The following is a 15,121-nucleotide window of genomic DNA, read 5'->3' as shown; positions in this document are numbered from 1 at the left end:
TATTTTACATGTTTCAAAAAAAAAACTGCCGTAGCTCGACTATTTCCGCTCGACTATTGGGTTGACCTTCGGCGATTTTCTCTGCTTTCGTTCAAAAGATGTTGACTTCTTTCGCTCTCAATCTATTTTCTTATCATTCAGGTATTCCCTATTGACTCATCTATTTTCCCTATTAATTTGTTTTCAAGAGCTGTCTGTTTTTTTCAGCTGTTGTTTGTGTCTTTTGTGAACTGTTCGTCATAAAACATATAATTGATATGCGGAGCTATCAAAATCAATCTTGTCTGTTATAAATCGAATTTTGAGAATAAAAATTAAGGTTTGATTATGGATGTGAAATTATTAACACATAATCTGCCTCTGAAGGAGCTGAAGGTAAACTTCACATCAGGAAATGATGCTACTAATGAACAGCTCCTTGCAGAGAATGTCGTTATATACTCGACTACAGTGCCGGGTTCACAGACTTCTCGGAAGATTTTTGCCCGCGATTTGACCAGATACGACTGGGAGCAAAAATACCACAACGGAAACCTGGTGACTTCCAATTCGGAATTTTTTGCTTATGCCTTGAGAGGTGATAGTCCCTTCTGATCAATTGAGTGAAATATTGCTGATTAGTTTTTAATGTTTTTCTTTGATACAGGTCTACAAACTAATTTCTGCATTCGGATCATGAATAGAAGCAAAGGGAGCAAAATTTTGATAAAAAATTTCGTTCATAACATATGCGACCTGGCGTTCGCATCGCATTCCAATGTAGTGCTTGGAGCTGTGGATGTCATGGGCACTTTCAGCATCTGGGAGCTGAAGAGTAAAAGTGGTTCGACTCTAGATTTCACAATTTTGTGGATTGTAAAGTGGCGAAACAGTTTCTTCAGATAATCACAGGTGCGTTTTTTTAGCGTTGAATGAATATATATCAACCATTTTTTTTTCATTTTTCTAACGTATTTTACATTAATAAAAACGCGAAGAATTATGTTAAGAATTACAGGCCTATCTCCATTCTTTTGCTTTTATCATTGATTCTTGAGAATCATTTCCATTTTTTCAGAGCAAACTTTTTCGTTAGATGAAAAACAAAAGTAATTTATTGAAGGAGATATAAAAAACTTTGTTGATGAAAAATTTAATAGAGATCTGGCTCTTGCAGATTGGAGAAAAGTTTATCAATAAAGAAACTTGTGATGAAATGTTTGCAGAGTTTAACAGAATTTTTTGACAATACTCGAGAAAAACGCACCAACAGAGAAGATAATAGTTTCTAATATAAAGACTACTTCAGAAAAACCTTGAGTGACAAAAGAAATTCAACCTTTAGTTGCTGAGAAACGTCGTTACTTCAATGACTACAAATTGACACAAAGTGCTGAATCATTTGTGTCATTTAAAAGGTATCGCAACCTTGTAAATCGAAAGTTAAAGAAGCACAAAGTCAATTTTTAGAGGATTTTTTTAAGAGGATTGAAACCTTAAAAACGAAATGGAAATTCATTCAGAAAAAAATTTGAAGGAAAAACAACAGTCCAAACATCACTGGAATTTGAATATAATGGTAAAAACGAAAGACAAAAAATCAATATGTAACGCTTTTAACAGAGTTTTTACCGAAATGGGCATCTAGAGAGGGCAGACTGTTCCATTGAATGTCAAAAAAATAGAGCGAAGTTTTCAAGAGTTTAGTTTTAGACCTTTTATTTTGAGGGAAATCTATAAATTTATTGATTATCTAGACAACAACAAAGCACCAGGGCCGGGATATATCAATGCTTGGGCATTGAAATCCGGAAAATGTGGTATTTGGACGCATCTTGGGATTATATTTAACGATTGTATTCAAGAGAAAGTTTTTCCAACAATTCATAAGGATGCACACATCACACCAATTTTCAAGAAAGGAGATGTTTCTGTTGTAGCTAATTATTGCCCAATTTCTGTAACACCAACTTTTGCAAAAGTTTTTGAAAGGCTTTTACTTAATCAGTTAGTGCAATATCTTGAAAAACTTGCGCTCTTGAACAAAAAATACTTAGGTTTCCAATCTCGAAAGTCGTCTACTGATGTTGTGCTTTATTTTATTGAAAAAATAATAGGAAATAAGGAATATACCGACACAGGTGCTATGTTCTTAGATCTTGCAAAAGCTTTCAATTCATTTTCACATGACATCTTTCTCAAGAAAGCTGAAAATTTCAACATCTCTCAATCAACAACCTTCTCAATTCTTTTCTCGAAACTCGTAAAACTGGGTATTGGCTTAGCAGTTAAAATAACTATTTATCATGGTGTTCCACAAAGAACTGAGCTGGGACCTCTTATTTTTCTGTTATATGTCAACGATTTTTCTGAAAAGCTGGAAGGTGAAAATGATGTTGTTCAATTTGCGGATGACATTAGTATAATATGCAAATTTGAAAGTAATGAAAATATTCCCCAAAAAATTGGAAAAGTATTAGAATAAACAGACAAGTACATGGGAAAGTGAGAATCAACTCACTTTAAATGCCTATAAAACAGAGAAGTTATACTTTACAAATCACACTAATTCGGATCCAGAGTTTTCAGGGCGAAAGTATCAAAACAGCTCATGCATGCCGTTATCTGGGAGTACAAATTCATTCCGAACTAACCTTTGAAAATCACCTGAACTCAATTTTAAGCAACATTTTGAAATGTTTACTAGTCGCCAAAATGGCTAATGCAATTCGTTCTTTGTATCTTGTAAAAAATCAAATACGTTCGAAAGTAAGAATTGATGTTTTCAAGTCAGATGTACTCTTTGATCTTTCTTTCAGTGGAGTATTCCTTCAAACTCTTACAGTGCAAAACATAAACCGCATAAACAGGGGATAAAATTGACTGGGAATTAAAAGTTTGTTATTTCCGTCAAAATTTTGACCACTCCATTGATCTTCTCATTCAGTATCGTATCTTGCCAGCCAAATTGTTTATCTCAAAAGTTAGCCTAATGAAGCTAAAGAAAGATATAAGACAATGGGAAACGTCCGAAAATTTTGAAATGTTTATTAGTCACCATAACGGTAAACAACAAGAGAACAAATCAAATTATTGTAAAAATGAAATTGAAAACGAAGTGGAGTAACAAATCTTTAATCTTGAAAAGCGTTCAAAAATGGAACAAATTGCCCTCTTCAATGAGAACTTTTAACAGTAAAACTCGCTGTAAAAATGTTTTAACCGAGTTTTTGCTCGATTAACGCAAGAAAGTACAATTTGAAGATTATTATATTAATAACAACGCTGATTAAATTATTTAACATTTTAGAGCATGTAGATATCTAACCTTAGGGTTATAGTCTGAGTATTTTACATGTTTCAAAAAAAACTACCATCGCTCGACTATTTCCGCTCGACTATTGGGTTGACCTTCGGCGATTTTCTCTGCTTTCGCTCAAAAGATGTTGACTTCTTTCGCTCTCAATCTATTTTCTTATCGCTGCTCTTTGTTCTCTTGCAAACTAAGTCAGCTAGCTCAATAAGGTCTTGGGCAACTTTCTGGGTGGATTTGGTGGATGGTTTGAACCCGTTGAAGAGGTCGTTACCACCGATGAAAATGACTTTTACTTCGAAGGTACTTTCGGCCAGGATGAAGTTGTAGGCGTGTTGAATAATACGCTCCGGGTAGCGACAAGTTGATGAAGTTCACCGCCTCCAGATTCCGCGCCTGGGAGTACGCGAAAAAATTTGCCGCTTATTGGAGGCCCTCCTTACAGGTTTTGAATCATCACAAACATGACTCATCTAGGACACTTAGGCAGGGCCTAATTATGGCTTCAATGGGAGCTGTTGTTGGAAAAAGGAGGCTGTTAGTTTACTCATCTATTTGTGAACTGTTCATCATAAAACATAACATTGATATGCGGAGCTATCAAAATCAATCTTGTCTGTTATAAATCTAACTTTGAGAATAAAATTTAAGGTTTGATTATGGATGTGAAATTATTAACACATAATCTGCCTCTGAAGGAGCTGAAGGTAAACTTCACATCAGGAAATGATGCTACTAATGAACAGGTCCTTGCAGAGAATGTCGTTATATACTCGACTACAGTGCCGGGTTCACAGGCTTCTCGGAAGATTTTTGCCCGCGATTTGACCAGATACGACTGGGAGCAAAAATACCACAACGGAAACCTGGTGACTTCCAATTCGGAATTTTTTGCTTATGCCTTGAGAGGTGATAGTCCCTTCTGATCAATTGAGTGAAATATTGCTGATTAGTTTTTAATGTTTTTCTTTGATACAGGTCTACAAACTAATTTCTGCATTCGGATCATGAATAGAAGCACAGGGAGCAAAACATTGATAAAAAATTTCGTTCATAACATATGCGACCTGGCGTTCGCATCGCATTCCAATGTAGTGCTTGGAGCTGTGGATGTCATGGGCAATTTCAGCATCTGGGAGCTGAAGAGTAAAGGTGGTTCGACTCTAGATTTCACAATTCTGTGGAGTGTAAAAAGTGGCGAAACAGTTTCTTCAGATAATCACAGGTACGTTTTTTAGCGTTGAATGAATATATATCTGCCATTTTTCTTCATCTTTCTAACGTATTTTACGTTAATAAAAACGCGAGGAATTATGTTGAGAATTACAGGCCTATCTCCATTCTATCGCTTTTATCATTGATTCTTGAGAATCATTTCCTTTTTTAAACTCAAAGCTCAGCTATAAGATACAGGCAAAACATTATGGCTTCAGATAGAAGAAATTCTTTAGGAAGCGTTATACTGTACTCGTTATAAAACCATATAGAGCAACAAATAATCTGAACATTATTATAGCGTCTGAGAACGTTTGTCATCAAATGATGAGGACAAATTTATCCGTCATCAAATATTTTTGCCGATGCCCATATAAATGTGAATTTTGGCACATGGTGTAGCGACAAGAAGCTCTCTTCAGTGCTTAAATTCAAACTGGTCGCCGTGCTGTGGGCAACTGGAATTTGCTTAAAAGTCGATTAATTTAAATGAAGACCCTCATATGTGCACGTATTTGAGCAAAAACAGACAATTTATTTTTCCGAGGAACCATATGTATTGAAACCTGGCAAACAATATAACGATGACTCTGCTCCTTATCCACTGGGAATGGTCAATTGTCTCTCAATTGTAAAGTCTCAAATTGTTTGGTTTCACTTTCGTAGTTTACGTCTAACATCAATAAACATTTCCAGTTTTTCAATATTTCGTACGTAGAGTATACATCTTTTAGATTCTCCCTCATGTCGTAAAACGTGTACTGCCTATTTGGTGAATGATTTAAATGACACTGATTATTTTGACAGGTTATGCCCACTGAATAACTTGAAAGATTTTTCTTAACATTTTTTCATTAAATCGAATGATTAATAGCCACCGTCAGCCTCCCAACGGCTATTATTTAGTCGCTCTCCATTTTTACAATTCAAAGAATTTGAATTGTATTGGAGTGCTGACTTTTTTAAAGATCTGTTCACACATTTTCATGATTTTTGAATTCAAATTGGAGTAGTGATTTTGGTCACGCCGAAACAGGAAGTCGAGCGGGAAAGCGAGTGGTTTTGCGTCGTGAAATTTTTTTACTCCAATTTTAAAGAGTGAGAAAACGTTGTTTGAACAACAATTCGCTGTCTTGCTAGTGATTTTTTGTTCACGTGCGGCAATTTCACTTTGATTTTTAATTTTCGGATCCAAGTTTTTGGATCGGATTTTTTTCTTAATGGTTTTCTCAATCCATTCAGAGTTCATTCTAGGCCGCGTTTTTTGTTTGAACCAAATTTTCATTTCTCGCTACTGGTTTTTCGTTCACATGCGGCATTTTAACTTTGATTTTGTTTATTTTAAAACTTTTTTCTGATTTTTTTTTGGAAATGGTTTTCCTAATTCAGTCATAGGTCCGGTCTTTTGTTTAGTGTGGAAATACTTTTTTGAGCACGTTTTTCGTTTTACATAAGTTACGATTCACGTTTGACTTTGACTTATTTCACTTACTGTTTCAACTGAATGGATTTTAAATTCTAGTCAGTTACTCAATTACGCAATGTGGTGAATACTGTCAAAGTCAAAAGATCAAAATCAAAAGAAACGGGATAAACCGATAAAGCCCGGTCATTAAGTCATTGTGAATTAGGTTCTCAAAGTTCATTAGATTGTTTGCTTGCTAGCTGACATCGATATTAAGCTTATTAGCTTTCAGTTTAAAAGTTGAATCAAGTGTAGTTTTAGAATCCAAATGAAACTCGCACGAAATTAGAAAACTTTTTGGCACTGAAAAAAAAACAGAAAAAAATCGGTCAATTTATCTCTTTCATCTTTTTTTCGTTATGTTTCAATCCCGATGTGCATCAAATGCGGCAACTGGGGCTATTTTCCGGCAATGGGAAAAGAATCAACTTACAAAAAATGTGTTAAAATCACAGTGGGGAAAGAAGTTAATGATTTGCATTAACATCCTCGGGGCCCGAAAAACCTAACCCTAACCTTTCAGAGGGTTTGGGGTAAACATGCATGAGTTTAACTCCGAGTCATGACCTAGCAATATTATCGGGGCTGGTGAAAGTCGATATGACTCGTCCCAGCGACCAGATCCACAGCCTGACAACGTCATCCACTTCCAAAGTTGAGTCAGAGATGTCAACTTTGGTCGTTCGGTCAGCGAAGGAACATACTCGTTGAGCAGCCTCTTCCAAATATGCTAAAGTCTCTGCTTGACGTGCACCAACGCCAAAGTACTCCATGTGTGTGTCTCAGTAAAGAGCGCTCAGGGAACGTTACAGAGGACATGTCGAGCTAGAAGTGGTTTGGCGTTAGAGGATTGTTTTCGTTGTTGCTTCTCACGTGGGTGAGTGGACAATATTGACTAAACACTCGGGTTGGCTGACGATTGTGTCTAAGACATCTGGTGTGTTTTACTGAAACAAGATTCAATAGTTTTACGCACTGAGCGATCCTCAGCTTGGCTGTGATCATCTTTCTTGTTGGGATTCTTCCAGTTTTACTACTTTTCATAGTCAGCGTAACTTTAACATTACCACTTTTTTTGGAAAAGAAATCAACGTGCAAAAGGCGGTAAAATCATGTTAGAGAAAGAAATGCATTAACACAATTTGAGGTCGCTTCAGTATTAGCTTTAGAGACTAAAATAATATTTTAGCATAAACAAAAATTTGCTAAACAATATCAAGTCAGATTATACATTAGTATGATCAAAATCATTGTGGTTCTTTTCCAATAAAAAATTAGTCAAACCTAACAAGAACCGAAAATTTGATGTTCATTGGTAATGACTAGGCACGTTCATTATCGCAATTTAAACATCTTGGATTATCGCAATTTAAACATCTTCATTATCCCACATCTTGGATTGATTGATTTTTAAGCTACTCTGTATGTCTTCCTCCACAATTTTTGCAAAGACAACTTCTGTCAAAGCAATGCATAAAGTGAAACAAGAATCGCTGGCAAATAAATACTAAACTTTGAATACAGGGTAAAAACATTCAAGTCCTATTTCAGCCCACAATCAGGACGCGAGCTATTTTGTTCAGGAGGCAGTTAGCTTCAAAATACAAAATTTATATAGCACGAGAGCTGCATTGTTGTGAAGTATTCAATTTGATCCTAAAATGCATCAGACAAGAAAACAATATATTAGATAAAATATTTCCTGGCGGAATGGAGACTTTTCATTTAAATTGCGATAATGAACGTGCCTAGTCATTACCAATGAACATCAAATTTTCGGTTCTTGTTAGGTTTGACTAATTTTTTATTGGAAAAGAACCACAATGATTTTGATCATACTAATGTATAATCTGACTTGATATTGTTTAGCATACTTTTGTTTATGCTAAAATATTATTTTAGTCTCTAAAGCTAATTGATCGTAGCTAAGATAACAATCTTGAGAATTTCTCTTCCATTACAAGAGGCACTTGATACGGACGAGTTGCCCTAATATGTCCTCTCTGGTGCTACATGTAATATCTGAAGGAATAACTGTACTGTTTTCAACTATCACCAGGAAGCATATCACCAGGACGCACTTTTTGTCATTTATTAAAGCGACTTAAGTTTTTTCATTTATTGTTATTGGGGCTGAATGTGTTAGTTACACTTTATTTGCCTTTAAACAAAAACATGGGATCACTACGTAGAGTATACATCTTTTAGATCCTCCCTCATGTCGCAAAACGTGTACTGCCTATTTGGTGAATGATTTAAATGACACTGGTAATTTTGACAGGCTATGCCCACTGAATAACTTAGTGACCAACCGCTATTATTTAGTCGCTCTCCATTTTTACAATTCAAAGAATTTGAATTGTATTGGGGCGCTGTCTTTTTTTAAGATCTGTTCACACATTTTCATGATTTTTGAAGTCAAATTGGAGTAGTGATTTTGGTCACGCCGAAACAGGAAATGGAGCAAAAAAGCGAGTAGTTTTGCGGCGTGAAATTTTTCACTCTAATTTTTACTCGCAGGTTGTTTTTAATAGCCGCCCTCATCTTCTCAGCCGGCTATTATAGCGCTCCTATTTTTTTTTACTTCGAACTTTTTTCGCTTTACCATTTTGCCGCTTTTTCAGCATTTTGCGTGAAATCTTTTTGACTTCTCAAGGCTAGTTTCTCTCTTCTCTCATTCTGCTAAAAGTGAATTTAAACATCAGTTGCTCAGCAAAGCAATTCAAAATGAACAGAGTCAATCTAAAAAACTGAAGTCAGAAATAGAAACGGGATAAACCCATAAAGCCCAATTTTAGATGCCCGCTGTTTGAACGCCGTTCCTATAAGTCTTAGTTACCATATCTTATGCTCATTGGTATTGATAGTAGCCCCTCTAGCCTCTCTCTAAGAAACAGAAGTAAGTTCAACTACGAAATGCCATCAAAATAAATCGGACTTAAAAAATGTTTTCGTACAAAAATCTTTTTTTTCGATATCTATTCTTTCAATCCCAATCATGCTTATTGGAATCAACGGCGGCTATTTTCCGGCAATCTGCCGGGTATGTTTTTATGTTTTTTCGGTATTTTTTGATCTATTTTCACGTTTGATTTCTGACGTACTTCACTCTATGTTTCAACTGAATGGATTTTAAATTCGTTCACGCATTCAATTGCGCAATTTGGTGAGTACTTTCATAGTCAAAAGATCACAAGAGACGGGATAAACCGATAAAGCCAAGTCATTGAGTCATTGAGAATTAGGTTATCAAAGTTCAGCAGTGTATCCTAGCTAGCATTGGTATTAAGCTCATTAGCTTTCAGTTTAAAGCTGAATTAAGTATAGTTTTAGTTATAGCTTTAATCCGATTGAAACTGCACGCCAATTTAGAACACTTTTTGACACTGAAAAAAAAAATTTAGGTCAATTTTTCTCTTTTTTTCTGTTTCAATCCCAATGAGCATCAAGCGCATCAATGGCGGCTATTTTCCGGCAATCTGCCGGCTATGTTTTTACTTAAGATGCGATTATTTTTTTTACTTGGTGAATAGAATATTTTGGTTCCAGATGCCGAAGTTGATCTAATTTAAAACATTTCTTTTGTATGTTTTATGTAAATTTTCTTGAATGCACTGCAAATTTGTCGGAGTGAAGTTTTTGTTGGTTTGTTCATTAGTTTGCTGTCCTAGGTTTATGCTTTGAGAAATTGCATTGTTTTGGAGTGTCAGCGTTAGCTATAAAGCGGTTGAATTCAGCAGTTCATATAAGTTGTTTCTTGAGTTAGATTTTTGACTATAAGTTCCTTTGACAATAAGTTTTTGACTATGGGTTCCTTTGACAATGAGTTTTTGAACAAAGTTTTTTGACATTTCCTTTTTCTTTCTGGCCTGGTTATTCTGTGTAGATTGTTAAAGTAAATTTTAGCTGGGAGAATTTTAATCGAAGTACACAGCACTTTTTGTTTAGACGGGTTTTGACAGATTTTTGTCCACAGCACTTTATTTTTGTTTAAATAGGTTTTGTTATTTTACCTTTCTAACGTTGGAGCTTGCGTGCATTTAGTATAACTGACAAAAAAATGTTATGTTGATAATTCCGTTAAATTATCATCTGTTTCAAAATTTACAGTTAGGTTGCTGTCAATTTTTTACATTGTCAAGAACCGCCGTCAGCATCGCAACGGCTTTTATTGAGGCGTTCTCTTTTTATTTTGCTGTACCTTTTGATCACTTTATTTATTTATGTAAGTTGTTTATTTCTGTAAGTTGTTGTTTTGTTGTTAAGACAGGTTTTGACAGGTTATAAGTTAGGTTTTGTTATTTCACCTCTCTAACGACGGAGCTTGCGTGCATTTAGTATAACTGAGAAAAAATGTTATATTGATAATTCCGTTAAATTGTCATCTGTTTCAAAATTTAAACTTAGGTTGCTGTAAAATTATTACATGATTAATGGTCGCCGTCAGCCTCTCAACGGCTATTATTTCGGCGCTCTCCTTTTTTTATTTCGCTTTACATTTTGATCACGTTTTTCGTTTTACATAAGTCACCATTTTCACGTTTGAGTTCTGACTTACTTCACTCACTTTTTCAACTGAATGCATTTTAAGTTCTTTCACGCGTTAAATTACGCAATTTGGTGAATACTGTCAAAGTCAAGAAATCGAAATCAGAAGACGGGATTTACCGATAAAACCCGGTCAATAAGTCATTGAGAATAAGGTTATCAAAGTTCATTAGAGTCTTTGCTAGCTGACACTGGTGTTAAGCTCATTATCTTTCAGTTTAGAAGCTGAATTAAGTATAGCTTTAAAATGCAAGTCAAACTGCACGCCAAATTAGAACACTTTTTGACACTGAAAAAAAAAACAGAAAAAAATTTGTTCAATTTATCTCTTCTTCTGTTTCAATCCTGATGTGCAGCAAACGCGTCAACGGCGGCTGTTTTCCGGCAATCTGCCGGCTATGTTGTTTTTGTGATTACATTGTTAAGTTGATAAATAACTAATGCGATAATCGTTCGGCATTGTAATATTGTTATTTCATTGCTTTTTTTATTGCGTGGTTTCTGATTTGAGCTCAAAGCTTTTCCAGCGGAATTGCGGTTGTAGTTTTTCTATTGAATTCAATTACGGTTTTCCAAATTTTCTTTGAGAAGATATACCTGTGTGGGTCTTAGAGGCAGGATGCTGCAACGTCTTTGATTGCTTTCTTTTGGGGGCATTTTTGAATTAAACTGTTGAATTAATTAAAAAGCTTTATGATTAAGTTTTTTATCAAAAAAATCAAACTCAAAAGCACGAAATTAGAGAAAAGTCATTGTGTTTTTCCATTTAAAGTAGGCTTCTATTTAATACTTCTTGTTTTGCACTTTTGCGTGGCTATCAAAACAATGTCGTTACCGACACATCTTAGTTTTTTGTAGCAATATTATGCATTGTTTTTGGATACTAAGAAAAAATATAGGGGCTTTGATTTAATTTTTAAAACCTGACATTTACGTTGTTTTCATTTCGGAAGTTTTTTTTTTGTCATTTTAGTGGTTGAAAGCGATATATTGGAACATTCTCTACCGCGCACAGATTCCATCGAGCCTCCTGATTATTATTAGTTCGGTTTTGTTCCATGTCATGTTGATTGTAGTGTGGTTTTTTTTGTAGGTTGAAGTGGCAGCCTACAATGGGTCCTCCTAGTTGCGAGGGAGACTACACTGACAAAGAGATGCAGGAACCACCTCCCCTTTTTGTGGTCACAAGTGACAAGACTGTAAACGTCTTTGACCTCGACATGCTTTCAAATAAATTTGAAGAACAAAGAGAACTTAATCTCAAGGATATCAGGTAGGCGACAGGAGGTTTATTCCGGTGTTATTATGATGAATAGAAAAAGCTGCTATGGATTATCTTATGTTCATTTGAAAACACGGTGTCAGGACAATGTACCCAATGCCATTATACCCAATGCCAACTTTAATTTACCCTATTTTTAAAATTACCAGAACGACTATTTTGCTGACTATATAATTAAATGGCTCTTGCAACTTGATATGAAACTATCACAACCGAACATCGTATAATTAACTAAAAGATCAAAGAGCATTGGGTAAGTTGGTATTGGGTAAAATAGCATTGCCTAAAATGACAGGTTGGGTAAAATGGCATTGGTTAATCGAAAAGACTGATTAGAAAACATTTGGGTTTATGGGTTGAAAACGCAAATTGTAAAGATTTCATTGGAAATCGCTCAAAAAAACCTGAAACTAAGAATCAAGAGCCGCGAGGCATCTTTAAAAATAATTCACATGTATGCAGTCAACCTACTCTGATTCGGGATATAACATTTATATGCTCATCATGTGCATATACTTTCAGGAAAATATTTTGACCAGATATACTGATCGTTATTTAAAACTACACATTGTTTCTGTTAAGTCGCTGAGCAATCATATTTTGAAACGAAAAACCAAGAGGGCATCTCTGAGAAAAATTTGGACCTATTCCGACAACTTGCACCTGTGCGCGTACTTCTTTTTATCACCTACTGACGTGCTTTATATCAACTCATTTATTGCAGAATCCCTACCGTTTTTTACTCCTTGTATATGGCGAATCATTGTATTAATGATTTAGAACTACTAAGGGTACAAACCGAAAACATCTAAATGCCAATTGGGGGCCATAAAAGAAGTGAGGGATGTGTATGTAAGAACTCTGTGACTCGTCTGTTGCGGCTTAATTAGGATAGATATAAATGTCAATAACGCCTTCTATTTTAGTGATTCGTATATCAGCATCAAAGACCACGGAGGTGTTGTCACTGACTGTGACGTCTCACCAGACGCACAGATCCTAGCCACTGTATCCGAGGACGGCTGCATGAAGTGTTTCCAGCTTCTCTTTGACAAAACTCCCCCAACAAGCAAATGTCTGCAAAATTTCCAACCGCATGCCAAACACAGCAAGTTGTCTTCTCTGCTATTTTGCGATAATCATCGAGATCCATACGTTTCGGAATCGTTCTGGAGGTTCTTTGTAACTGGCGCTGACTTCAACCGCGAAATTAAACTATGGTGCGCCTCTACGTGGAAGTTACTCCAGACGATAACTTTCGATCGGGATCCTCAGCCGATGTTGAAGGCGGCCATGGATCCTACAGGTCGCTATGTAGTCTTGACTGACGTCATGCGCGAGATTATGTACATTCTGACCTTGAAAAAGCACCAGAATAAAGACAAATCGGGATATGCGGTCTTCTTCGTGTGCACTGAGTATGTGCTGTCGAGTCCAGTATTGTCTTTTTCTATCTGGCAGATCCAAACTGACGAGGAAGAGGAGGATGAACATGAAAGAGGTGCTAGTTTGAACGAGGTACGCTTCTCAAATCTCTCATCGGCTCTTTCGCTGTCAAATTTTTCACGTCTTTAGTTGCCGAGGCCATGCGGTTTTTTAAAGGAAACACTCACTGCGGATTATTCTGATTGCTTTCAAATGAGACAAGGACCTGCCGTAAAAATTTACATAGAATTTTGTTTTTGAAAATCCGGTATTTTTTCAAGTTAATTCTTTGAGTTCTAGGTTCCATGTATTGTGGTATATTAGGTGGTGATTAAAATGACCTCGATCAATACGAAGACGATGCAGGAATTAGAGGTGAGAGTATCGTCCGATGTGTTCAACCCTCAGAAACATCTCACTCCAAAGGGACTTGCGGCTGCCATACCTATCAAACCCCAGGTTGGTCACCACACCTGACCATTGCAAGGGTGTCTCGAATTGGAAGTTCTCGCACTTTTCTGGAAACGTGATTTGCCATAGGATAAAATTAATGAAATCTGGACGATTTGTTAATTGGAGTAAAAACGAGTTGATTTACATTCGGTGATCTCTTGACGAGCTGCATGCGGTTTAAAATTCCCTTCTCAAATTATATAATGAGTTTTAATACAAATCTGTTAGATGTAATTATCAATTCACAGCCTAAAAATAATTAATCATCATAACTTCGATATATGTGTATTTACACAGTTATTGTGTGCAGATTCTTCCCGTTCCCACCAAAGAGCAGTCAACATCGGGCACAGTTGATTCTTCTGTGAACGGAAACATGGCTGGAGCCACTGTGGAGGAGGATGAAGACGAAGAGAACGATGCTGCCTTCAGCGATGCCGACTCGATCAATGAGGAGCTCAATTCGGCATCCAAGGTAGGATTACTGCTCAGCAGTTTTAGAAATTGTATAGAGATTGATAGTTACAAAACTCGGCATAGCGATAGATTTGTAGCAAGTATTTGGGCTCCAGTGTACGCTAGAAGTTCTTTCACTATTGTCCCCGATAAAAGCAAAAAGCACAGTTGGAAAATTTTTGCGCGACAAAAATAGCAACAGAATAGAAAAACGATAATATAATATAATTTAGAATATTCTCATCAAAATTTTCGAAGATTACTAGAAGACAAAATATAATAGCCGCGATATGAATCAAATCAATTTCAAAAATTTTGTTGAAAATTTGGAAATATTTTTCAACGGTTCAAATAAAAACCGTTTAAGTTCGCATGCTGACATTGAAAACATATTGATATGTTGTCCCATATATAGCCACTTTCTACATATATACAGCATTTTTGTCGATTTTTCATCAAATTGCGGCTTTTTTACTGAACTTAGAGTGTGTATTAATAGCTTCAAAACAATAGCTGAGGCTATCATTGACCTTCGCTTGTTTTTTACAATTCAAAGAATTTGAATTGTATTGGGACACTGTCTTTTTTTTAAGATCTGTTCACACATTTTCATGATTTTTGAAGTCAAATTGGAGTAGTTATTTTGGTCACGCCGAAACAGGAAGCGGCGCGAAAACGGTGTTTGTGAGCAAAAATTCGCTTTCTCGCTAGTGGTTTTTGTTCACATGCGGTTATTTCACTTTGATTTGTTTTTTTATCGGATTTTTTTCTAAATGGTTTTCCCAATCCATTCATAGTCCGTTCTAGGTCTAGTTTACTGTTTAGTCAATGAAAATTCTTTGAATTGTACGTCAGGATTTGTCCTGCTATGATTTTTATTTCGTCAACAGGATTTTTGTTAGTTTCTGGAGATGTGACATTTTCTTCATTTTCAACGTTTTGGTCGTTTTCAGCATAATTCCGGCTATTTAATGCGGGTTCATAG

At 35.8% G+C, this 15,121-nt stretch overlaps 1 protein-coding gene across 2 annotated transcripts in view; it reads left to right on the top strand.

Annotated features, from left to right (window-relative positions):
- The first annotated feature begins 3,922 nt into the window (after positions 1–3,922).
- Positions 3,923–15,121, top strand: part of LOC142337471 (enhancer of mRNA-decapping protein 4-like) — a 35,663-nt gene continuing 24,464 nt past the window's right edge. For both annotated transcript variants that reach the window (XM_075386716.1, XM_075386713.1), the window contains exons 1-6: positions 3,923–4,201; positions 4,271–4,517; positions 11,614–11,793; positions 12,729–13,320; positions 13,552–13,686; positions 13,991–14,155. In XM_075386716.1, the coding sequence (XP_075242831.1) occupies positions 3,952–4,201; positions 4,271–4,517; positions 11,614–11,793; positions 12,729–13,320; positions 13,552–13,686; positions 13,991–14,155 (1,569 nt within the window). In that variant the 5' untranslated portion in view covers positions 3,923–3,951. The remainder of the gene's footprint in view (positions 4,202–4,270; positions 4,518–11,613; positions 11,794–12,728; positions 13,321–13,551; positions 13,687–13,990; positions 14,156–15,121) is intronic.

The sequence above is a fragment of the Convolutriloba macropyga genome, chromosome 4 (genome assembly GCF_964194025.1).
Source record: "Convolutriloba macropyga chromosome 4, txConMacr16.3, whole genome shotgun sequence".
Classification (NCBI taxonomy): Eukaryota; Metazoa; Xenacoelomorpha; order Acoela; family Convolutidae; genus Convolutriloba; species Convolutriloba macropyga.
This window is presented reverse-complemented; position numbering and strand designations above follow the sequence as displayed.